Below are 25,580 nucleotides of genomic sequence, written 5' to 3' on the forward strand. Positions count from 1 at the left end.
ACTGAGCTAACAGGGAGGATAACCAAAAATAAATCCCTGATAGTATATCTGATTTGGCACTCCTATATGAGTTTATGCTTTACCAAAACAAAATGACAATGAAAACAGTTTCAGAAGTTTTCTTACCTGTGTTATCCTAACTCCACTAGCTACTTTCTTATCTCAGATTTTACAAACTAGCCATGTTAGTTTCCTAACCCCAAAGCTATCAGCTATTAACTATTTTACTTCCATTAAAACCAGTTGGAAATTAACAACAGGAAAATAATATCAAGGACTACTAAACACAGATAAAAACACATCTTAAAATTATTTTCTCATAGCTCCTTTACTATAAAGCCCCAAAGCTTGCATAATGTGATATCCTCATCTTCTACTCTTCTCTCTCCTATCCCTTTTTCCCTTTATTTCGTCAGATAGGATGACACTGGATTAACACTATGGGCTGTTTTTTTGTATCATTACCCAGGGACTAAGGATTCAAGTTAGAGTTGGCTACCATAAAGTCCCTAAAAAACTGTGTTATACTAAGAAATCTCAAAAGGATGACAAAGGTCTTTGAACTTAAATGACCAGAGTAAAAGGGGCTGCTGATATCTATGACAAACTCCCAACAGATTACTGAAGATGACATCCAAAATGAACACTGCTAAGAAATTAGATTAAGTTAAGCTATCAACCCTTCTTTAAAGGACAGTTTCAGTTACCATTTCTAGAAATGCTTTTTAAAAAGTCTATATTTGTCCCTATATGCAAATCCATGCTTCTTCAGTTTTAATTTTTTCTTTAATGTTTTGTCTCATCTTTGGTCTTGACTACTGCATTAGTCCTTTTATTGTTTAAGACCTTTAAACAAGTAAATGCCATCATTTTCTAATGATTCTAGGATCAAACAGAAATGATCCTATATTCACTGACTATATTAATTTTGTTACTTTACATGCATGACAATAAACCAAAGGAAATAATGTTGTCATTCAAAATCTAGCATTTTAAATAATTTGTTATTTATGACAACTACAAATAATTTTTTTCTATAGTCTCTCTTAAAATCATTGTTAACACAGAATAGAAAATAAATTAGATAAATTAACCAAACTTACGGTCTGTGAGACTAGCAATCCCCGCAAGAGTAGTGATGGGGACATGGGGCATATCCCCATTCATCCTGAAGTTCTGGAATGGTGTTGCCTATAAAAGTACTTAGTTCAGGTGCCAGCTGTCATTACTTTCCATTTCCCAAACACTGCAATAAAAAAAACCAGACAATTATTTGTAAAAATATATCAAATATAACACTATTAGGGAAATGCCTATAAAAAATAAGATATTCTGCTTTTCTTGTTTGTCAACCTATGTAACAATAGCTACCATTCATATATATGTTATTATACATTAGATCCTGCAAAGTGCTTTGCATATATTGACTCATTTAGTTCTCACAACATTATAAGGTATGTGCTATTATTTTCTGGATTTTACTGGTGAGGAAATTAATTAACAGGGAGCTTAAAGTAACATGTAGGGAAAGATCAGAACAAAAGCAACCTGGCTTAAGAAGCCTGTGTAACCAGTAGTCTATATTACTAAACTGAGATACTCAATTTTGACAAGCACTATGATTCTCCACATCATAAACCATTAAAGGCTTCAACTTACCTTGCTAGCTATGTCTTTTACTACTGTCCTACATAAACCATCCTCTTTAACCACGCTGATCAGATTATCTTGAATCCACCTTGCATTTTCACATTTGTATTTATTTACTTATATATCCCCCTACCTGGGTAGCCCATCTATACTTTAGCCCTAATCCTATAATTCTTCAAGATTTAGTGCAAGTTCTTACTACACTTCATGAAACTTCAAATTCAGCTAAAAGCCTATCTTAATCTAACCTTCACTTATAGTTCAACATTCTTTTGTAAATAATTATATATTCCTTTGTGCCATTTTTTGAAATTTCTTGTTTCATTCTTATATAATTAATGTTCATGTGCTTACCTTGTCTTCCCAATTACCACTCCATGTTCTTTGTATCAACCAATCACATAATTAATATACAACCACATAAAGGACAGAGAAATGTGTTAACATTTTGATGTTCCTATATAACCTAGTTGACTTAGTCAGTTTTATTATGATGTAATTCTGTTTGTCTGTGTGTACAGACAATCTGTAAAATTCCTGAACATGTTTTCCATTCTGTTCAATGTCCCCCAATTTTTCTCATCTTAATTTTAACATGTGGTTTTTGGAACCTTTATTTTTCCTTAAGCAGTGTACTTACTGAAGAACCTTTTTTGGAGTATACATTTTAATAAGGTATACACTAATCTAAGATATGCCTTTATTAAATAACTTTATAAACTCATTAGTAAATAGAAGTCTACTGCATGTCAACTAAAACACAGTGCTACAACAGAAAACGGAATTATAATTTCCAGTTTAAACATTTTTCTGAGGTTGTATCTGCTTATCAGTCACTGTTAAGAGAACCTCTAAGTTTTCTGAGTTGTAAACTTTAAAATAGTGAAATGATACAACACTAATAATTCCCCTTACTCACAATAATTTTGCAAATAAGTTTTTTTTTTTTTTTTTATAGAAGTATATAGGGGTGCCTAGGTGGCTCAGTAGGTTATGCATCTGACTTTTGGTTTTGGCTTAGGTCATGATCTCATGAATCTGCTTGAAAGGTTCTCTCCCTCTGCCCCTCCCCTCACACATTCTCTTTCTCAAATAAATAAATAAATCTTAAAAAAAAATAAAAGTAGAATTATACAGGTAGCTAAAATTAAGAATTTTCTTGGGACACCTGGGTGGCTCAGCGGTTGAGCATCTGTCTTAAGCTCAGGGCGTGATCCTGGGTCTGGAGATCGAGTCCCACATTGGGCTCACTTCTTCCTCTTCCTAGGTCTCTGCCTCTCTGTGTCTCATGAACAAATAAACAAAATCTTAAAGAAATATATTTTCTTTTTCCTCAAGCTCATAAAACATGTACGCATGGCTTAACAGAATTATAAAGTAAACATCTATAGAACCACCATCTAAAAAGTTAGCACCTTAGTTCCTTCTACAGTTAACAACTACCTTGTCTTTTTGGTAATCATTTCTTTTTTTTTTTTTCATACACTTATGTTCTTCATATGTACATTCTTTTTTTTTTTTTTTTTGTACATTCTTTTCTAGTAGCCAGCCAAGGATACAACTCTGCTTTACTCTAATGAATAATGACATAAAGTTTGCTAGTAGGAGCCCGCTGAAAGGAAATAGTACAGGAAATAGTATAAGAAAAATATAATACTGACTACCTTACATTTGCCTTGTTATACTGGGGACTTCACTCTTTGAAGTTATTAATTTGGTTAACACTGAAGAAATTTAAGGAAGCAATGCAAATTTAGCGATTCTATCAAGCACTTAAAAGAAAAGAATTTAAAATGTGACAGAAGTCACCAAAACGTGACAGATTTTTTCTAAATTTAGGCTAATAAAAAAGTTCCAGTTTATGCTTAGTAATTAATGGGAAAAAATAATTGCATGCAAATTATGTACAGAACAGCACAAAACATCTTGTTATTTTTGTATGACTACTGTAAATGTAAATTGCTCTACTCAAACAGATTAACAAGTGACCATGTTATTTAATTCAGAGGACAGGAACCAATAGAGAACAATCTGCAAGAGGGTTCCACTGTGGGCTAACTAACTTTACTCTGTTTTCCTAAATCCCAGGTAACATGTAAAGCAGATCCAGCCCAGGCTAGAGTTTGTAGCCCAAAAAATGATTTAATTAGTTACCACATATAGATTAGGAGATTAATAAACTTAAGCATAAGATTGTTGTGCTTTATAACAAGGTATGTTATTACTGTGATGTCAACTGAAAACTGGAAGTGGGGAAAGAAAGGAAAGCAACAATGCTTTTTTGGTTTAAAGTACTTGAATGTACAGACTGAGTAGGTGACTACTGACAAATATATTTACACCTCACTGCTGAACTATGCAGATTTCATTGGAAGCCAAGCTTTTGAAGAACAGGAGAAGACTTTGGTAGAAATGGACTTACAATTTTAGCTAAAGTCACAGATGTTGATGAATATGAGTAATTTGTGGAAATGCTGCTGCCTATGTTGGAAAGTGATCAGAGTCCACCAAGAAAGAACATTCCTAGAATTCTAAAAAGGAATATGCAGAACTCTAACTAATTAGACATGACATTTCTGGCTCTGGATTGGGCAATGTTGGGTCTACCTGGCTCTATAAAAGGATAGTATCAAAGATAAATAAAATAAAATAAAAATAAAAAAATAAAATAAAATAAATAAAATAAAATTAAAATAAAATAAAATAAAATAAAATAAAATAAAATAAAATAAAATAAAATAAAATAAAATAGGGACACCTGGGATGCTCAGCGGTTGAGCGTCTGCCTTTGGGTCAGGGCGTGATCCCGGAGACCTGGGATCGTGTCCCACATCGGGCTTCGTGAATGGAGCCTGTTTCTCCCTCTGCCTGTGTCTCTGCCTCTCTCTCTTTCTCTGTGTCTCTCATGAATAAATAAATAAAATCTTTTAAAAAATAATAAAATAAAATAAGAGTATACTATCTTTCATGAAACTGCTGAAACTGAAGCTGAAAATCATAATCTCGGGGAGAACAATGTGTTCAGAAGGAAATGGTAACCAAATGGGAAAGGAGATTATAATGAATGCTTTAGAACTGTCACTTAAGGCAGTACTTTAGTTAAAATTTATAAATGGTGATCAATTAGTGGATTGTAAAATAAAATCAATGGGTTGAGATCAACACTGAGAGAGACGGAAGGAATAGAAATGTAAGTTTACATTGCATACTGCTTTGTTATTCCAGGTAAAATGTCTAATTGTGGGTCACCAAGGCAAAGCAGTTTCAAAGTTGCCAACTGAAAGAAATGGAAGAGGGAGCGGGAACACAGAAGCCCACCTAAGTGGTGATGAGAATGCAACAAAATAATGCATATAAATCACCTGACATACTACCTGGAGTGTAACAGAGATCCAGAAAATTAGCAGTAACACTGCTAACTAAAAAAATACACATCCGGGAAAACAGGAGAAACAAAGGTGAATTGGGAAAAGGAGGTCTTTTCAATAGTATAATAAATCCCTATTTTGGAAAGATATAAATTATTTGAAGTTCCAGTATATAATTCACCATAGTGTTACAAATATGTATAATCATCGTAGGCAGGGCAGCCCCGGTGGCACAGCGGTTTAGCGCTGCCTGCAGCCCAGGGCGTGATCCTGGAGACCCTGGATCAAGTCCCACATCAGGCTCTCTGCATGGAGTCTGCTTCTCCCTCTGCCTGTGTCTCTGCCTCTCTCTCTCTCTCTGTGTCTCTATGAATAAATAAATAAAATCTTAAAAAAAAATCATCGTAGGCATACCCACCTACAATTACTTGATTGTAATCGATAAGGTAGCTGAAATAAATATTGGCAGTAAAAAGTGAGAAAAAAAACCCTAAACTTTGTAATACTAAGAACTAAATCAAACATAAAAAAACTAAACAATTTATTTTAGAATGGCTTAGTTTAATTAAAATAATTCTAAATTAATAGAAGATACTATGGTAAATTCTCATTTCAACCCATTATAATGAATATGATGTAGACATCTAAGCACTTGACAAGATTTTTAAAGGCCCTGGTTCTTTGTTCATTTAATTTCACTTTAAAATTTATGGTTTCTTGATACAAACAAAAGAAATGCAAATGAAAACTTATTGGTAAAAGTTATAGTAATAATATTCAAATTGGGATGGATTTGGAATAAAAGGTGCTCTCATAATCTAATGGTACATAAACTTTCCTGGACAGCCAGAGTGTCCTCTATAAGCAAGAAATGTGTACCATCTTGTCTGTACAACAATTCTTCAGTAGTGAAAAACTGCTAGTAATGATAACATTTACTGACACCTATCTAATAAAAATCAAATAGGTAAATATACTCTTATTTAATCCTTATATGACACTGAGGTACTAATATTACAATTTTACTTAATGAGGAAAGTGATGTACGAAAAAATAAGTAATTTGCCTAAGGTTATACAGCTGAAGTCAAACTCAGGCTGATACATGGACATTTTACATAACAATTAAAATGTCCAACAATATTATTAAAGTTTAACAAGACTTATATAATAAATGATGCTCAATACACAAAAGATTACTATACACTAAAAATCATGTTGTATAGTCAATAGAGATGTGAAGAAAGGAAATAGTCACACTGACTGGGTTTGAATCCAAGTCACACCATCTTTCTACAGTATTTAGTCCTTAATGATGGTGCAACAAATAATATTTATAATAATATTTATTTTGTAACATTGCATCAGACACTATGCTAGGCAAACAAAAGGTAGTGGTTAACAAGATGGAAACAGTACCTACCCCTCAAAAATTGAGTTTGGCCACAGGCATGTTGTAAAGGGGATAATCATCCAGGGGAGGAGAGAAAGACTCACTGAATTAAAATCTGAACCAATTTTACTATGAGTACTCCATATATTTTAATCCTTCCACAATCTGCCTCAACTTTAATTAAAAACAAAAATTCATGAAAAGATACATAACATATATAGCTAACTGAAAATAATACCAATGTATGTACAGTTCAAGCCCTTATTTTAGCTTAAAACACATTTTTATGCAAATGACAGTCTAGGCATGAAAAACATTCTTTTTAAGAATATATTTTAATTTAAACCATTAACAGTGGTTAGGGGATGGGATGTATTCTGGGATTTTGGGGAATTCCCATTTTTGTAGTATTTGTATCTGTACTACTTGAGCATTTTTAAAAACTATCAGAACATTACTTTTGTACTCAGAAAAATGAGGACATAAACATGTATAAAAATGGAAAACATTAAAATCAATCTTCTAATAACTGCTGCTGAATGTACACAGATGTCTCTGAGATATTTAAATAACCCTCTATGAAACCTATGTTAAGAATCTACTGTATGGAAAAAATAAAAAAGGAATCCACTGTGTGAAGGCACTTGCTAGGTGCTAAAGACTAATAGAACATGCAGGATGCATTCATAGACACTTTAGCCAGAGCATAAGCCTAGAAAGATGAACTGGAGCTTGCAAAGGGGTTTGTTTTGAAGTAGTGACTGTTTTTCTTATTTCACATACTCTTGATATAAGTGAACTTTAAACTTTCAAAAAGACTAATATAAGTGACTATAAGGAAGATGGAGTGGCACAGAGAGAATGGAGGCAGAAAGCTGTTGAATACTGCAGTACTGACATGTAATAATGGTCTGATTTTGGACTTATTCAAATTAAAATGCTAGTATAATATCTAGTTGGAGATGTCTAAAGCAGAAAGCTGGAAACTCCACAACTAACAAAAGCAGTCAGAATTACAGCTGTAGTTATGAAAATGATCCACAGAGGACTGATAACATCCAAACTGTAATAACAGGAGACAGGCAAGAGACAAGGTAACATTGTGGGTGGAGATTTTTTTTTTTAGCACTTATGTGTGAGACATATATCTTTCCTTAATCATTACCGAAGTCAGAGGGTTGTGAAGATTATCTCTATTTCACAGATGCAAAAATGAAGGCTCAGAACCTAAACGTTTGCTTTGTCTGTGGTTTTACAGACAGCACAGAATAGAGCTGGGATTTGAACTCAGATGTTTCTAACCAAACCTTATATTCTCATACATATCCGATGGACATAAAACCGGGAAACATCTACACTGTTATGACAGAAAGATAAACCAATAAAAGGTAAGGAAATTGTTCCTCAGAGAAACTAAATGTGTATTCAAGGTCTCATAGCTAGTAATTGACCGAGTCAAGACTAGAATACAAATGTTTGGATTTCTAGTTCAGTATTCTTTACACTATGTTGTCACCTTTCAGGATTATAACATTTTGAACAAACTGAAATTCTACACAAGTGGAATATTTAGCTAATTAACATCTTTCTTCCTCGCCAATGTTATTATATTATTTCTGAGTGGTGAGGGAAGGAGGGTTTAAAACCAGTATATTTTTATTGTCTCAGTTTATATTATGTTGAACAGTATAAGCTGCCTCAAATTCTTTTGGGAAAGAAGTGGAATATAAATCCTAAATAGGCAGATAAGTAAATAAATACATCTAGGTTGTACTACTCACTATTTTAAACAGGTAACAATGACTCTCTTGAGAGTGGCACCTCTTTAGCAGAATCCTTTCACTTTAGTTAAGCTACCTGCCTAAAATGTACTCAAGAATAAATACTTCACATTCTGTTTAAGATACTTCCAAAAGATGTTCTTCAAATCCTAGCTCAAAAACAGTTCCCAATCAGCCACACTTTGTGAAAATACTCACTTCTTTAAGACACTTCTATTTTTCTAGAGTTCTAAGTTATTTCCATTAAATAACAAACACAAAATAAAAGCGATAGATAGATAGATAGATAGATAGATAGATAGATAGATAGATGATAGATAGATAGATAGACAGCACAGCTCTTTAATGTACTCTTTGGATACATGCTTTGCTTCTGGAACCCTGAGCTTCCTGCAGCCACCAGGCTGGATATCAATAAATGTGTGTTATTCCTGTGTGTATTCTAGTAATGAAACTATATCATAATGTATATAATATGTAATAAAAGATATAGTTACACTATTAAGTACTATTAGAAAAATCACAAATCAGGCTGAAATTTAAGGGTGTCTCAAAAATCACTTTAAAGAGTATGTGTATGTTCACTGAGAAGTATAATAATTAGTAAAACTTTATGTATTTCTATAATCAGTCTTCTTCCTTGTTCTTATCAATTTGTTTCACATGCATTTTTATATAAACCAACTGTAACAAAAGCTCATAGAACTTTAAAAGGTCCCAGATGATTATTATAGTTAAATTGACTAGCAGAGGCCTGCTGAGTAGTTATACTATGTCTAATCTTAACAAAATATGCAAAAATACAAACTGCATCAGGAAAAAATAGTCCTAGTCCTGGAATTAATATTTTTTTTCTTTTTTTACAGAGAAGCCATGGAGAAAATTTCCAGTGCTGCTATGAATTATTTGAGTTACTAATCCATGTCTCCACACCAAAAATTTTATTTCTCACTTTCTTTTCCACTGCAAAAGAAATGGTCAATCTTAAAACCTTAAATAAAGGTTGAGACTGTGCTTCTACCATGAGAATATTTTCTATATTAAGGTATTAGAAATGAAAGTTCAAACAATGGAGATTTTATTTCCTTCTAAGTGAGGTTTAGGACTATGCCATTAAGATGTAGGTCTCAACTTCTGGCCATAACGCATTTGATGATACATGATTGATTTAATCTGAAATAAAAGACAAAATGCTTTTATGTGAAATCACCAAATGGGCCACAAGAGGGCACACTTTCAACTACTATAAAAATTTTAAATTTACTGGCTTTTAGAAATAAAGATCGCTTATCTATTTTTTTAATTTTATTTTTTTAAAGATTTATTTATTTATTCATGAGAGACACAGACTGAGAGAGACACAGAGAGAGAAGCAGAGACAGGCAGAGTTCTGAGAAGCAGGCTCCTTGCAGGGAGCCAGATGCAGGACTCAATCCCCCATCCTGGGATCATGACCTGAGCCGAAAGTAGGAGCCCAACCCCTGAGCCACCCTGGCGTCCCATATTTTTCCAATTTTAATTCTAGTACAGTTAACATATAGTGTTATATTAGTATAGTGCTTCAACAATTCCATACTTTATTCAGTACTCACCAAGATAAGTGTACTCTTAATCCCTTTCACCTATTTCACCCATTCCCCTACCCACCTCCCCTCTGGTAGCTATCAGTTTGTTCTCTATAGTTAAGAGTCTTTTTGTTTTTGTTGTTTGTGTGTCTCTCTCTCTCTCTTTTTTTGTTCATTTGTTTCTTAAGTTCTACATATGAGTGAGATCATATGATATTTCTCTTTCTCTGGGCTTAGCATGATACTCTTTAGATACATTCATGCTATTGCAAATAGCAAGATTTCATTACTTTTTAAAGATTTCATTCTTTCTTATGGCTGAATAGTATTTCATTGTACACACAAACACCACTTTTCTTTATCCATTTATCCATCGTTGGACACTTGGGCTGCTTCCATAATTTGGCTACTGTAAATAATGTAGCAATAAACAAAGGGCACAGGGGTGCATATATCTTTTTGAATTAGTATTTTCATATTTTTTGGATAAATACCCAGTATTGGAATTACTGGATCATATACTACTTTTTTTTTTAATATAAAGTTCACATTTTTTTTTTACTAAGTCCATCAAAGATTGGCCAGATTCTTCTGAATTGATTATTCAACACCATTAGAAAGCTGTAGATTCCAAAGTTTGCAATTTTTTTTTTTAAACACACACAAGAAAACTTTTTGGGGGGATAAATATAAAATATAAGAAGTCCCTCCTTGCACCAAGACTTCTATATTAACGTTAAATTATAAAAGTATGTAATAGTCTTATCAGTCATTTTGGTTCTGTTAGCTATTTGAATTTGGCTTCCTTAAAAATCTTTTCAAGAAACTCTGGCTTTTTTTTTTTTTTTTTAAATCTCATTAAGTGGCATAGTCCCTAGGAACAACGAATTCTTCAAGACAATTTAGGAGGAAACCAAATGGAGTATGTTTTATACTGTAGGAAATTTCTCTAATTCAACAGATCATTACTTAGAATACCTAAAAGAATAATTAAGAAAGAGCAGAGGGGGATCCCTGGGTGGTGCAGCGGTTTGGCGCCTGCCTTTGGCCCGGGGCGCGATCCTGGAGACCTGGGATCGAATCCCACATCGGGCTCCCGGTGCATGGAGCCTGCTTCTCCCTCTGCCTGTGTCTCTGCCTCTCTCTCTCTCTCTCTCTCTTTCTCTATTATAAATAAATAAAAATTAAAAAAAAAAAAGAGCAGAGGAAGATATGCAAAAAAATCATGATCACTTCTGCATTATCTGCATTATTGATCCCTTCTCTGTCCTAATTCATTCAAAGATAATCATTCCAGCAGCTCTCCTCTCATTCATCATCAATTTTCCCTCTTATTGGATCATTCCAATCAGCATGTAAACATTGATATGCTGATAAGTTCCCCTACTCTTAAACACACACAAAAACACCCCAAACCCCTTATATTGGACCCTAGGGTCCCTTCAACTGCTTAATTTTTCTGCTCCTTTTCACAGAAAAATTACTTCGGTTGTCTATACTTCTCTCTAATTTTCCTCCATTCTCTTGAAATTATATGTGCTTTTATTCTCATCAATCCACCAGGTGTCTTGTCACAGTTAATAAGAGCATCTACATTTCTAAATAAATGGACATCCTCCTTTGACCTACCATTCAACACAGTTGATCATTCTCCTCTTTGAACAATTCTTTTGTTTTCCAACAAATCCTCCTAGTTTTTCCTCATACTAGGTTGGCCACCCTTAAATTTTGTATTGGTCCCTTTTCATCCTCCTGTTCTTACTTTGTTTTTGTTTTTTAAATTTTATTTATTTATGATAGTCACACAGAGAGAGAGAGAGGCAGAGACACAGGCAGAGGGAGAAGCAGGCTCCATGCACCGGGAGCCCGACGTGGGATTCGATCCCGGGTCTCCAGGATCGCGCCCCGGGCCAAAGGCAGGCGCTAAACCGCTACGCCACCCAGGGATCCCACTTTGTTTTTAATCTCAATCAATCTCATGATTTTAAAATAACACCTGTGTACTGATGACTCCCAAATTTATTTCTCCTATTTTGACTTCTCCCCTGTATACTAGACTCATATACCCAATTGCCAAATCAACATCTCTGCTTTAATGTCCAGTAATTATAGGTCTAGAGCACAGGTTGAAAATCTTTACTTTTAAGAATATGAATTATATGTATTAGATAAAAGTTCTTTATTAGGTATATATTTTGCAAATGTATTATCCCAGTTGTTTGCTTGTCTTTTCATTCTCCTAATGAATTTTGATGATGTCCAACGTATCAATTTGTTCTTTACGAGTTTGGGGGTAGGGAGGTGGTGGTGATATATGACTGCAAAGGAGTATGTAGAAATTTCCTGGTGTGATGAAAATGCTTGTCTTGTTTTGTTTAAGAGAGAGAGAGTATGTGTGTGTGTACATTCACATACAAGCAGGTGGGGAAGGGGCAGAAGAAGAGGGAAAGAATCTTAAACAGGCTCCATGGCCAGCACAGAGCCCAACCTAGACTCCATCTCATGACACTGAGATTATGACCTCAGCAGAAATCAAGAGTTGGACGCTTAACTGACTGAGCCACCCACAGACCCCAAAATGTTCTGTATCACGAAAAGATACTGGTTATTTGAGTGTCCCCATTTGTGAAAATTGTAAAGCTTTCTGTTTTTCAGTATATATAAATATTACCAAGTTCCAGAAAACTGTAAAAGTAATAATGATAACTGAGCAGTGGTTGGAGAATGGGAAGAAGTACAGATGAAATCCAAATGTTTATTAAGCTGAGTGATAGGTATTGGGCATTTATTATACTCTTCTATTTATCTAGCATGTACTTAAGTTTTCTATAATAAACTTTTTTCTTTTAAAAATAAGGGAACTTTTTTTTGTTAGATGCAATTATCATTTTCTCCAAACCTATTACCGCCAAACAATGTGCTATAGACTAAATATATGTATTCCCCCACAATTGTTATGTTGAAACCTACTCTCCAGTGTGAAGGTATCTGGAAGTGAGGCCTCTGAGAGGTGACTAGGTTATGAAGGTGGAGCCCTCATGAATGGGATTAATGCCCTCATAAAGGAGACTCCAGAGGGCTCACTTGCCCCTTCTGCCATATACAGACACAGCAAAAAGACAGTTTATGAACCAGGAAGTGGGCTCTCAGAAGATATCAATCTGCCAGCACCTTGATTTTGGACATCCCAGCTTCTAGCACTGTGAGAAATAAATTTCTGTTGATTATAAGCCACCCACTCTATAGTATTGTTATCAAAGCTTGAATGGACTAAGACACTATATTCCCTTCAGCCTGTATTTCTGTAATTGATTTTAAAAACCCACAAAAGAATCCAAGACCCAAACATAACCATTAAATAATATGATTAATGAATGTGGAAAGATATTGGGGTGGCTCTTCAGGGAAGACAGACTTTTCAGAAGTCAATTTAAATAATTAACGGCTCCCTACTAAGGAGTTACATTTCAAAACTATTTTAAATAGTTCAATTTACAGGGAAAGGAGTACTAAACAGAAGTGATTTCTCATTCACATTATCTATAGTAATCTTTTTCATGACTTCCTTTGGAACCCTTTACTATTTTATAGGATATAAATATATAAATTCAGAATGTGTAGTTTTCTAAATTTGTAAGCTCATGTTCAATGAACTAATCATAAAATGCAGGTTTTCATAACATCAGAAGCCATATTTTTTATATAAATTGAAAAAAATAGTTCTTTAAATTCTGCTACTACATGTCAATCTTTCATTAGGATAAGTGGATTTTAAATTTTTAAAAAAAGATTTATTTACTTATTTTACAAAGGGGGGGTGGGTACAGTTGGTTAAACTTTAGACTCTTGGTTTTGGCTCAGGTCAAGATCTCAGGATGGTGAGACTGAGCCTCACGTCAGGCACGTCAGGCTCTGAGCTTGGCGCAGAGTCTGCTTGAGATTTTCTTCTCTCCCTCCCTCTGTCCTTTCAGCCCATGCTCACTCAAATGAATGAAAGAATGAGAGAGAGGAAGAATGTACATGAGTGGGGGAGGGGGAGTTCCACCAACTGAGCCATCTAGGTACCCACAGACTTAAAAATTTTAAGGGAGGTTTTTAATTTATTTAATAATCACAGTTATACAAAAGTAAACTTTCTATGAAACTTAGAATACTAAAAAGAAAACAACAGCAACTACATACTGAGAAGGTTAACAGAAATGCAGAATTAAGTGACTGTATATGCTATAGTATCATCTCTAAAATAAAGATGTCAAACAGCAAAAGCAGTTGAACTCTTTAATTAAGTTCTTAGGATATCTTAATATCTTAGGATATCAACTAGATAGTGATTTCCTCAGACCAGAATATATATGATAGTGATTGTACCTAAGATTAAGAAGAGAAACCTTATCTCATGTTACAGGGGATTTCTATTGCTGTTTAAGAAATCTAAGTAAAACTGGGAAGGAGTGTACAGAAAAGAGGGATATAAAAAGATAGGCTTCTCAAATAATGTTTTAACACAATTAACTAAAAACAAAACAAAACAAAAACACAATTAACTATTACACATAAACTCAAAAGCAAACTAAACTTAAACTAGAAATAAAACACTTTCAAATTTGATAAGAATCCTTGAATTGCCAGAACTTGAGGAAGTAGTTCAGCTTCTCTTTACCAGTGCTTATCACTGGGTGATGAAATTTATAAGTGATTAATTTCCTTTTTCTTGCTTATCTGATTTCTTGTTTTTTCAAAGAAAGTGATACTTTATGCATTTGCAATCATTCACTTAGCACCTAACACCAAGAACAGGACCTGACAGATAGTGGGTACTATGTACACAGTGGTAAAAAATCAGATATGGTTAATATCTTCATGGAGCTTAGAGAGTCCAGTAGGAGTGGACTCCTACATTATATATTATGTTATAATGTTATATATATATATAACATTATATATTATGAATAATCACCATGTAACATATAATTACATACTATGATATATTTCACAACAGTAATAGCAATAATAATACTTAGCCTCAACTATATGCTTGGAACTGTTCTAAAGAATTCACATATTTAATTTCATATTAATTTATATTGAGTTCATTAAGTCATATCTATTTTAGTTCATTTAATCCTTATCCTATTAAAGAGACACTACTATTACCTTCATTTTAAGATACAAAACTGAGGCATATAAAAGTTAAGTAACTTGCCAGAGGTCTGACTCCAGAGTTTCTGCTCTTAACATTCCAGAGTCCATGATTTTTCTAAATGAAAAGGACAGGGCACTTTGAAAGAAAAAAAGACAGTAACCAACTTTATGTTGGAGGTGCAGGCAGTCACAGAATGTCTCATTAAGGAAATCTCATGAGTAAGAGGCAAAAAGGGAAAAAGATTTGGGGACAGGGAATGATTAGTATGTTTTAGTCTCTAAAGAATGACAAAACCTAAGACAAAGGAAAAGATTATGTGGCTGGTACTTAATAATGGACTGTCAAGGGGCTTTCGATTTCTTTTCATACCATTTTAAAAAAAGTAATCTATTAGCCACTGATATATATATCTTAGCTCCTGAACATGGCAACTATAGTTGCTTAATTTTTAATCTATTTCTCCTTTTTCACACAGCCTATATATACTTCTTAAAAATATTAAATTTAAAATCACTACTTTTGCATTATTAGTCATACCTTTAAAATACTAGAAGAAACAATGGTTTGTCACAAAGTATGAAAATAATTGCTTCAGAATAAACTTTAAAGGATAAACCTAAGTGCTAAGTAAGAAAAGAAATTATGCTCATGGGTATATGTGGAATGAAAACTTATGTTCATGCAAAAACTTGCACCTGGATAAGAGCATGCTCTATAATAGCCCAAAACTGGAAAACAATTCAGATGTCTTTCAATGCATGAATGGTCAAGCAAACTGTGGTAGATCTACACTATGGAATACCACTCAATAAAAAAAAAGAGACAAAGTATTGATACATAAAACCTGGATGGATCTCAAGGAAATTTTATATTGAGTGGAAAATGCCAATCTCAACTACATGATTTCATTTATGTAACATTCTAGAAATACCAAAATTATAGAAATAAAGAACAGATCAGTGGTTGCCAACAAATGAGATGAGGAGTGCATATATGTGACTATGAATTGATAGTACAAAGGAGTAGTGCTTATAATGATCAAACAATTCTATATGGCCAGCATGGTAGTGGATACATGTAACAACATGTATGATAAAACTACAGAACCACACAAAGTGTGTAGTTGGCTTAATCCGAATGAATAAATGCCTGGATTGCACAATGTCAGTTCCTGATTTTGAAACTGTACTAGAGTCATTCATATATAGCATGTTACTATTGGGGAAGGCTGAGTTAAGGGTGCACTACATATCTCTATACTTTTTGTTTTGCAACTCCTATGGATCTACAATTATGACACAATAAAAAATTACTTAAAAAAGCAATTAGAGTCTGTGTGTTCTATACAGTATCTAGTTCATTCACATTACTGACTTTTATTATTGAACCAAGTTAAAACAAAGTTGATTTAGAAACTACAGAACAATTTGTAGGCAGAATGTTTTTCTTAAATTTTTATTTTTAAAAACTTTTAAAAGTTGTTTAAAATTTTTGTCTGAAGGTTTTATATTTTTTGGGTTGGGGAGATAACTTTAATTTTTTTTTTTTTTTTTTTTTTGATAACTTTAATTTTGATATAATTTCAAACTTACAAAAAATTACATAAAACTCACATACAAGAAGCTGCCATAACTTTCACCCACATTCACCAATTGTTTATATTTTTACCTCATCTGCTTTAACATTCACAATCTTTTTCCTTGTCCCACTGTGTGTGTGTGTGTGTGTGTCCCTGAACTATGTGAGAGCAAGCCAAAGATATGGTCCGTTCTTCTAAATACTTTAGTATGTACTTCCTAAGAACAAAAACATTCTCTTAGGTATATTACATTATAATGAACAAAATCAGGAAATTTAACTTTTGTAAAATCTAACTATCTAATCTAATAAATAGATGTAATCTAAATAAATAATCTTAAAATATCTAAAATTTTAAATAATCTAAAATATCTAATCCACAGTTTCTATTTTATCAATTGTCCCAATAATCTCCTTTTATAGCTATTTTTTTTTCTTGGTTCAGGAACCAATCCAGGGTCACATATATATTGCATTCAATTTTCATGTCTTCTAAGTCTTCTTGAATCTAGAATACTTCTTTGGACTTTTTTTATTGACCTTGATATCTTTTAAAAGTATGGGCAAAGTGTTTTATAGAATCCATCAGTTTGGTTTTATGTGATGTTATTATTTAGATTCAGGTGATGCATTTTTGGAAGGAATATCAAAAAGGTGGATTTTATGTACTTCTTAGTGCATTACATAATAAGGACACATCTGATATCAGTTTCTTCCTACTATTGGTGATGTTAACTATAATCACTTAAGGTGGCATGGGCCATGTTCTCCACTGTGAAGTTATCCTTTGCAATTAGTTAATAAGGAATTTGCGGAAAGATATTTTGAGACTATATAAACATCTGATTATTTATTTATTTATTTATTTGAGAAAGAGAGAGGGAGAAAGCAAGTGCAAGTGGAGGATAGAGGGAGAAGCAGACTTCCGGCTGCTTTGAGCAGAGAGCCCAATGTGGGGCTTGTTTCCTGGACTCTGAGATAATGACATGAGCCGAAGGCAGACTCTTTAACTGACTGAGCCACCCAGGTGCCCCTAAACATGATTCTAAACAAACTTTTACTCTCGAATTTTAACACATTAATGATTTTCTATCAATCTGTTATATTTATTAATTAGTATTCTATTGTAATAGAGCACTTTCCTTCTCATTCATTCATTCATATCAGTATAGACTTGGGGTTTTTTTTATTCAATGGGTTACAATCCTTTATTATCATCATTTACTTTGATGCTCAAACTGTCCCAGATTTGGAGTAGCAGCTCCTTCAAGCTGATTTCTACGTCCTTCCGTTACATCCTATCATCCTATAAGCAATTCTTTACTTTCAAGGCAGTAAGATGTTCCAATCTCATCTCATACTTTTCCTACTTCAGTAGTGGAAATCAGCCCTTTCTTCAGGGAGGAGCTCTGGTTCCATTTAGTGGAGAATAATATTTAGATATAGCGCCAAGTTTAGATATTATTATATCTTTTTAAGATATTATATATATCTAATAATATTTAGATATAGTGCAATTTCTGCTACTGGTATTTCACTGTAGGCTAAGTTTTATTTCAAAAAGAAAATAAAGTTAAATGATAATGAAGTTAGGGCATTAAATGAAAAGTAGAGAATCAAGAGAAAATAAGTGTGTGAAAGTGTGGGTCTCAAAATAATACAAAATGTGAACAGCAATGTATAAGTTCCAGAATCACACAATCTTATATTTGAAAATTATCTTAGGGATAATAGAGCTAAACTGTCTTACTTTACAAACAAGAAAACCAAGACCTAGAGATGTTAGGTATCTTGACTGAGGGCACAGAAGCAATTATTAGCTAAAGTCAGCAAAGTCTCAATTCTATGTTTATCAAGTTCTGCTCTTACACTATTTATTAAAAAATATCTATTGAGTGCCTACAATGTGCCACTGTTGTGTCTAGAGATACAGTAGTGAACAAAAAAGATAATAATCTCTCTGTCCTCACAGAACCTAGATCATAATATGGAAAACTAGATCAATTGCTTCATTTCATCTGTCTTTAGGGAAATGCAAATTACAACCACAATGAGATACAACTACATTAAAATTAAAAAGACTAATCATTTCAACTGTTCGAAAGGGAACACAGTAAACAACAGGAACTCTGATACAATGCTGGTGGGAGTATACAAAACTGGTATAATTGCTTTGGGTAACTGACATTACCTATCTATCCTAGGTACATATACCCAACAGAAATTCAGTTACTTAAAACAATAGTCTCTCAACCTCCCCCTAGAACCAGGGGGCCAGGAGACATGCTGGTCTCTTGGAGATCCAGAGGCACAAAAGTGCAAGCCCAATCCCCCAAGTGCTTTTCAAGCCTTTGGTCCCATCATATCAACTAATTCTAATGGTCAAAGCAAGTCCTGTAGCCAAATACAAAGTGCAGGGGTAAGGAAATAGTCTCTGCCTTTTTAAAAAGGAATGGGAAGAACTACACAGTCACATGGGAAATAACTTGGATACATGGAGGGGCAAAAAAACCTAGGGTTATTAATGCAGTCTATCACTCCCACTTAATCCAAGGTTTCCAGGGATAGGAACTAGTGGTTTAACAAGCCCTCCAGGTGATTCTGATGCATGCTAAAGTTTGAAAATGACTGAGCTCCACAGACTGCTGGGCCTCACCCCCCGAGTTTCTAATTCAGTAGGTCTTGAGTAATACCCAAGGATTTGACATTTCTAACAATTTTCTGAGATGATACAAATACTACTGATCCAGGGATCACACTGACAAATACTGGGTTAGGAGACAGGGAAAGCCTTCTGAGGAAAGTATCTCCTATAATGAATTTTGAAAGTTTGGCAGGAATTGTCAGATAAAGAGGAGTAGTATGGGTGTTCTGGGCAGAGGGAAAAGCAGGTGCAAAGGTAGAAAGGTGTAAAAATGCATGACAGGTTTTGAGAAATTTCTTATTCAGCATGAATACAATGAAAGGTGTGGACATTGAGATTAAATAGGCAGAAGTCAGATCATGAAAAAGCCTTAAGTGTTAAGGAGTCCAAATGTGACTGATTGCTGTAGAAAACCATGGAAGGATTTTATCTTGAGAAAGTGATACAAATGGATCCTGTAGCAGTGGAGGTAGGTAGGAAGAACTGCAGTAGGAAATACATCAATGAAGCAATGAGACCCGTAAACCAAGACAGGGCAAGGTAACAGCAAGAAAGAGATACACAGGAATAAAAGAAAGAAACCAGGTGACAACTTGGATGTGGAGGGTAGGTGAGACAAAAGCATCCAGGATGACTTTCAGATTCTGGCTTGGGTAACTAAAGGTGTAATACACACATACACATACATTATTAACCATATAAATCAAAGCTTGTTTCAACCTGTAAGGATTTGAGGCAGTTTACCAGAAAAAATAGGATAAAAAATAAACAGGTGAAGGATTCAGGGCAAGGGATACATTTAGATAAATTAAAATGGCACAAAGAAAAGCACATTATATTGCTCTCCAAAACTCCAAGAATTGGCCATCAAATGTGCTTAGGTTTCCTAGTTAGCAAGACAAAGGAAGAAAATACATAGTGTCTGTAAAATATGAGTAAGTCAGTTATTCAGAAGCACAGCTTTTCCAAGATACTGTAACCTGAGAGAAATTTTACCAGTGAGTCCTCATAAAGAAGACTGTGGATGATATAGGTTATGGAGAAAGTTCTTGAAAGCATTCCTAAGAAACCAAAAATCTATTTTAGGTCACTCTTTCTGTTCTTTTAAAAAATTGCATCGTAATGCACAATTCAGTCACAGCAAACCTAAAAGGGGCCAAAATCATGCAATCTAAGCAGACAAATGTCTAATGGTATGGTTTAACCTCAGAGTAAAATATAGAATATTCAGGGGGAATGGACAGAATGACACCTATTAGTCAGTTCTCCTTTAATATATCTTCTTCTAACTGGGCTTCTGCAAATTTGAGATGGCCCAGAATAAATGGCTGAAAGCAAACATTTGGTATTAGTAAGAGCAGAAATATATGTTTTCTTAATCAAGGCAAGACAAATGAAGAAAAAATAATTTTATGAAATTTAAAGAAGCCTATCCAAAATAGGTTCCACTTCCACACAGCAGCCTCAGGCAGGTTAGAATCTCCTGAAAAAATCTGATTCTATTCTACATCATGGATGAATGAGTGGGTCATGGTCCCAAATTTCAAAACCAGTGCTACTAACTGCAGATAAATGCTGTCTATTGTAATTTTCACAACCTGCAAGCCCAGAAGTTGATAAAACATCTTACTCTAGGCAATGCTTTGTACTACCTATATAGTTTAACACACCACAAATTTTCCTTCATAGGAACGACTATGTATACATAATTTTACTAGGCTGCCTAATTGTAGGCAGTATGTGGCCTATATTCTGAGAGATATAAAGGAGAATGGAATTTGTATCCACTACATGAGGAAGGTTGGAATACAATGCTAGTGAGACTTTTGAGCATACCTTACTAATATCATTTGAGTTTGAACCATGTAAATGTTTTACATATTCAAAAAACTAACATTAAATCAGAATGGATTAAAAAGTAAATCCTGGGATTCCTGGTTGGCTCAGCAGTGAGCGTATGCCTTAGGCTCAGGGTGTGATCCTGGAATCCTGGGATTGAGTCCCACATAGGGCTCCCTGCATGGAGCCTGCTTCTCCCTCTGCCTATGTGTCTGCTTGTGTCTCTCATGAATAAATAAATAAAATCTTAAAAAAAAAAGTATACCCTAATACTGTATACAAACAGCAACAAGTGAACCAAACTGTATTACCAAATAATAACATAATCATGCAAAAATTTAATCCAAGTAATTCTGACCACCGCACTCTGACTATATGACATTAGTGGGTGTGGGTTGAACTGTGCCCCCTCCAAATATGTCCATCCGGAACCTATGAATGTGACCTTATTTGGAAAGAGTATTTTCTGGTATTAGATGAAAACTCAAGGCCCTACACAAGCACTAGGTATAAGATTGTAATATGAATGTTGAGCTAGTTCATATTATTAAAGTGATAACATCAGGAAGTCATAATTGAACATAAAGAGGTGCTCTTAAAACTACAATCTTTATATGCTAAGTTTTTTTTTTTTAAAGATTTTATTTATTTATTCATGATAGTCACACAGAGAGAGAGAGGCAGAGACATAGGCAGAGGGAGAAGCAGGCTCCATGCAGGGAGCCCGATGTGGGATTCGATCCCAGGTCTCCAAGATCGCGCCCTGGGCCAAAGGCAGATGCCAAACCGCTGCGCCACCCAGGGATCCCTATATGCTAAGTTTATATTAGCAGCTTCATGTTTGTTTTTATTGCAAAGGGAACCATATTTTAACAGACTTATTATCAGTTACATTCTAGAATTATCTTCTACTCCCTTTCAATAGTCTTATTAAGAAGAATTCAAAAAGTAGAGTTGAACTTTTACACAGATTGTAACTCAAAATTCTTGGAGAAATCTAGAATAAAACCCAAATCAAATCCATAAAAAGCTGGTAATGTTACTAACTTCTCAAACATAAATGCTGTGGGAACAAGAAAGGTGAAATAAAATCCAGCTGGTCTTATCTGGTAATTTTTATTAATTTCTGAAACCATAACTCAAATTCTGCCCAGCTTTAATTATTAAGAAGTAAATTCATTATCAAAAATTACCAGTAAATTGATATTAAAAACAAATTTCTGCTTTCTGCATGTTCTGGTCTTAAGTTTACAAGCCTCTTTTCCTTCTTGAAATCAATTAGATTCTCATTCCTCTAACATCCAAGCGCAGAAATGAAAAATGTCTCTACAGCTATCTGACCAAATGTTAGTCAACAATGGGCAAGTTTTAAATAACCACTATGCAAACATATAAGGTTAAATATTATAATTTCCAGACACTTTTGGCCAAATAGAATCACAGAATTTTAAAGGCAGAAGAAAATTTATAGTTATTAGTTCAACTTGTCTATTTTACATTAGAAACAGGAAAGCTGCATGTTTATAAACCTTTTGGGGAGCAGTTAGTAGGGGGAAATATCATTACTACAGCTAGTGTAATGAAGAAACTGGGAATTTATTTTAGCTATGAAATTCACAAAAACAAAACTCAATGTAGGTTCTCATGCCACATTTAGTTAGATACAAATTCTACTAAATACTGACCTGGATAGTTAACTAAAACCAAAGAAAACATAACTAGAACTGACAACATCATAGCTTAATATAAAATAAACAGAATTATCAGTGTATACAAACTTACGGTTTAGAAAACAGTATTTTTTTTTTAAACTTAGTACCACAATTCTAGACGAATCTAGCTTACTTCTCATTTTCTACTGCTATCTTGGGATAAAAATTCAACTTAAAAAGTAGTTTGTGGGGGTGCCTGCGTGGCTCAGTTGGTTAAGTATCTGCCTTCAGCTCAGGTCATGATCCCAGGGTCCTGGGATAGAGCCCACATTGGGCTCCCTACTCAGAGGGCAGGCAGTCTGCTTCTCCCTCCCCCTGCTCTTGTGCACATGGATGCTCTCTCCCTCCCTCTCCCATAAATAAATAAAATCTTTTTAAAAATCTGCTAATTAAAAAAAAGAAAGTAGTTTGTGATAAATTGAAATGTATGTTGTAATCCCTAGAGCAAACTCTTAAGAAACTAACTCTTAAAAATGGTTAAAAGAGAAAATCAACAGAGGAATTTAAATGGTACACTAAAAGAATACTTGACACAAAAGAAGTAAGTAAAAGATGAATGGTAGGCATAAATCCAATTATATCAATAATCATATTAAATGGGAATAGATTAAACATGCTACTCAAAAGGCAGAGATTATCATACTGACCCAAGGACATTACTTCTACAAAAGACATTTCAGATTCAAAGATACGAATAGTTTGAAAAAAAGAAAGGAAAAGGTATTCCATACCCACAGTAACAATAAGAACACTAAAGTGGCTACAGAATAGCTGATCAAATAGACTCTGAGATAAATAGTATCAAGGACAAAGGGATTATTTCATAATGATAAGAGTCAATAAAATGTCAGCAATATAGGACATTTATAAAAACAGAGCCATCAAATACATGAAGCAAAACTGACAGAACTGAACGAAAAACAGAAAATCAGCAAGGGTGTAAAAGATTTGAACACTAACTTGACCTAACCTTACATTTATAGAACATTCCACCCAAAACCTGTTCAGAATACACATTCCTTTTAAGCACACATAGAACTTTTTCCAGAATTGACCACATGCTGGGCCACAAATAAATCTATGTAAGTTTAGGATCAAAACAGATATTTCCTGACAATAACAGAATAAAATTTAAAAACTCATAAAAGAAAGAAATCTGGGGAAATCATGGGTTAAAGATGATATCAAAGGGAAATTAAATATTTTAAACTTAATAAAAATGAAAACACAACATATCAACCACTAAAGCAGTGTTTATTGGAAAATTTACAGATTTAAAATGACTAGGTCAGAAAAAAAAATAGTCTCAAATGTATAGACTAAGCTTTTCACCTTAAGAAATCAGAAAGGGCAAATTAAATCCAAAGCCAAAAAGAAAAAAAGAAAGAAAAATATCAAGGAATTCTAGTTTGTTCTTTGAAAAACCAAAAAACAAGAACCAATAAAATTGACAAACCCTTAGACAGAATGACCAAGAAAATAAGAGAAAAGCAGGCACAAATTGCCAAAGCCAGGAATGGAAAGAAGACATCACAACTGACCCTTTAAAAATCAAAGGGATCATAACAGCATATTATGACCAAGTCTAAACTAACAAATTAGAACTTCTATTAAAAACAAGAAAATCCGGGATGGATTTCCCACGGGTGGCTCAGTGGTTGAGCACCTGCCTTTGACTTGGAGTGATCCTGGGTCCGGGATCGAGTCCCACATCGGGCTCCTGCAGAGAGCCTGCTTCCTTCTCCCTCTGCCTATGTCTATGGCTCTCTCTCTCTGTGTTTCTCATGAATAAGTCTTAAAAAAAAAAAAAAATCTTTAAAAACAAGAAAATTCCTAGAAAGACACAAATTACCAGAACTGACTATAAGAAATATAAAATCTGAATAATCAATCTGTAACAAACAAGGACACTGAACTACATATAAAAATCTTCAACTAAGACAGGCTTAGGAAGACACAGGTTTCACTCATGAAGCTTATGAAATATGTAAGAAACAATTTATTCTATGAGGTATTATTACCTTGATACCAAAGCCAGACCTAGACAACAAAAGAAAACTTTAGATCGATATCCATCATGAACACAGATACAAAAATCCTTTTAAAAAATTAGCAAACTAGGGGTTCCTGGGTGGCTTAGTTGGTTAAACATCTGGCTCTTGGTTTTGGCTCTAGTCATGGTCTCAGGGTCCTGAGGTGGAGCGGGCTCAGTGCTCAGGAGTCTGCCTGGGATTCTTTCCCTCTTCCTTTCCACCTCCCTCTGCTCCTACACACATGCTCTCTCTCAAATAAATACCCCCTCCCCCCCAGAAATCAGCAAACTAAATTCAGCAACATATAAACAAGTATTATACATTTACACCAAGGAAGATTTATCCTGAGAATGCAAGGTAGGTTTAACCACCTGAAAATCAACTTACGTAAAACACTGTATTTATAGAATAAAGAATAAAACCCACATAATCATTTCAACAGATGCAGAAAAGGCACATAAAATCCAATACCCATTCATCATAAAAATGCACAAAAAACTAGGAATAGAAGGGAATGTCTTCAATTTATTGAAGGGCACATATGAAAAGTCTACAGGTAACATCATACTTAATGGTTAAGGCTTCCCACCCCCCACCCCCCAAAACCAAATAACAGAACAAGGATGTTTTGTTCTTACAACTTCTACTATAGGTTCTAGAAGGACACTAATGCCAAAAACAGTCAACTTTAAAAATAAAATTTTAAAAATTTAAAAGATATTATATACATTCAGATTAGAAAAGATGAGGTGAAACCGTTTATTACCAGATGACATTATCTTATATGTGGAAAATCCTAAGGAACCACTAAAAAACTATAGAACCAAAAAACAAGGTTAGCAAGGTCACAAAATATAAGATCAATATATAAAACT

The 25,580-nt window shown here is 34.1% G+C and overlaps 1 protein-coding gene across 4 annotated transcripts in view; it reads right to left on the reverse strand.

Annotated features, from left to right (window-relative positions):
• NIPBL (NIPBL cohesin loading factor) overlaps positions 1–25,580 on the reverse strand; it is a 197,516-nt gene that overhangs the window by 112,885 nt on the left and 59,051 nt on the right. For all 4 annotated transcript variants that reach the window (XM_025436421.3, XM_025436423.3, XM_049109346.1 and 1 more), the window contains one exon: positions 1,104–1,246. In XM_025436421.3, coding sequence (XP_025292206.1) covers positions 1,104–1,167 — 64 coding nt within the window. In that variant the 5' untranslated portion in view covers positions 1,168–1,246. The remainder of the gene's footprint in view (positions 1–1,103; positions 1,247–25,580) is intronic.

The sequence above is a fragment of the Canis lupus genome, chromosome 4 (genome assembly GCF_003254725.2).
Source record: "Canis lupus dingo isolate Sandy chromosome 4, ASM325472v2, whole genome shotgun sequence".
Lineage (NCBI taxonomy): Eukaryota > Metazoa > Chordata > Mammalia > Carnivora > Canidae > Canis > Canis lupus.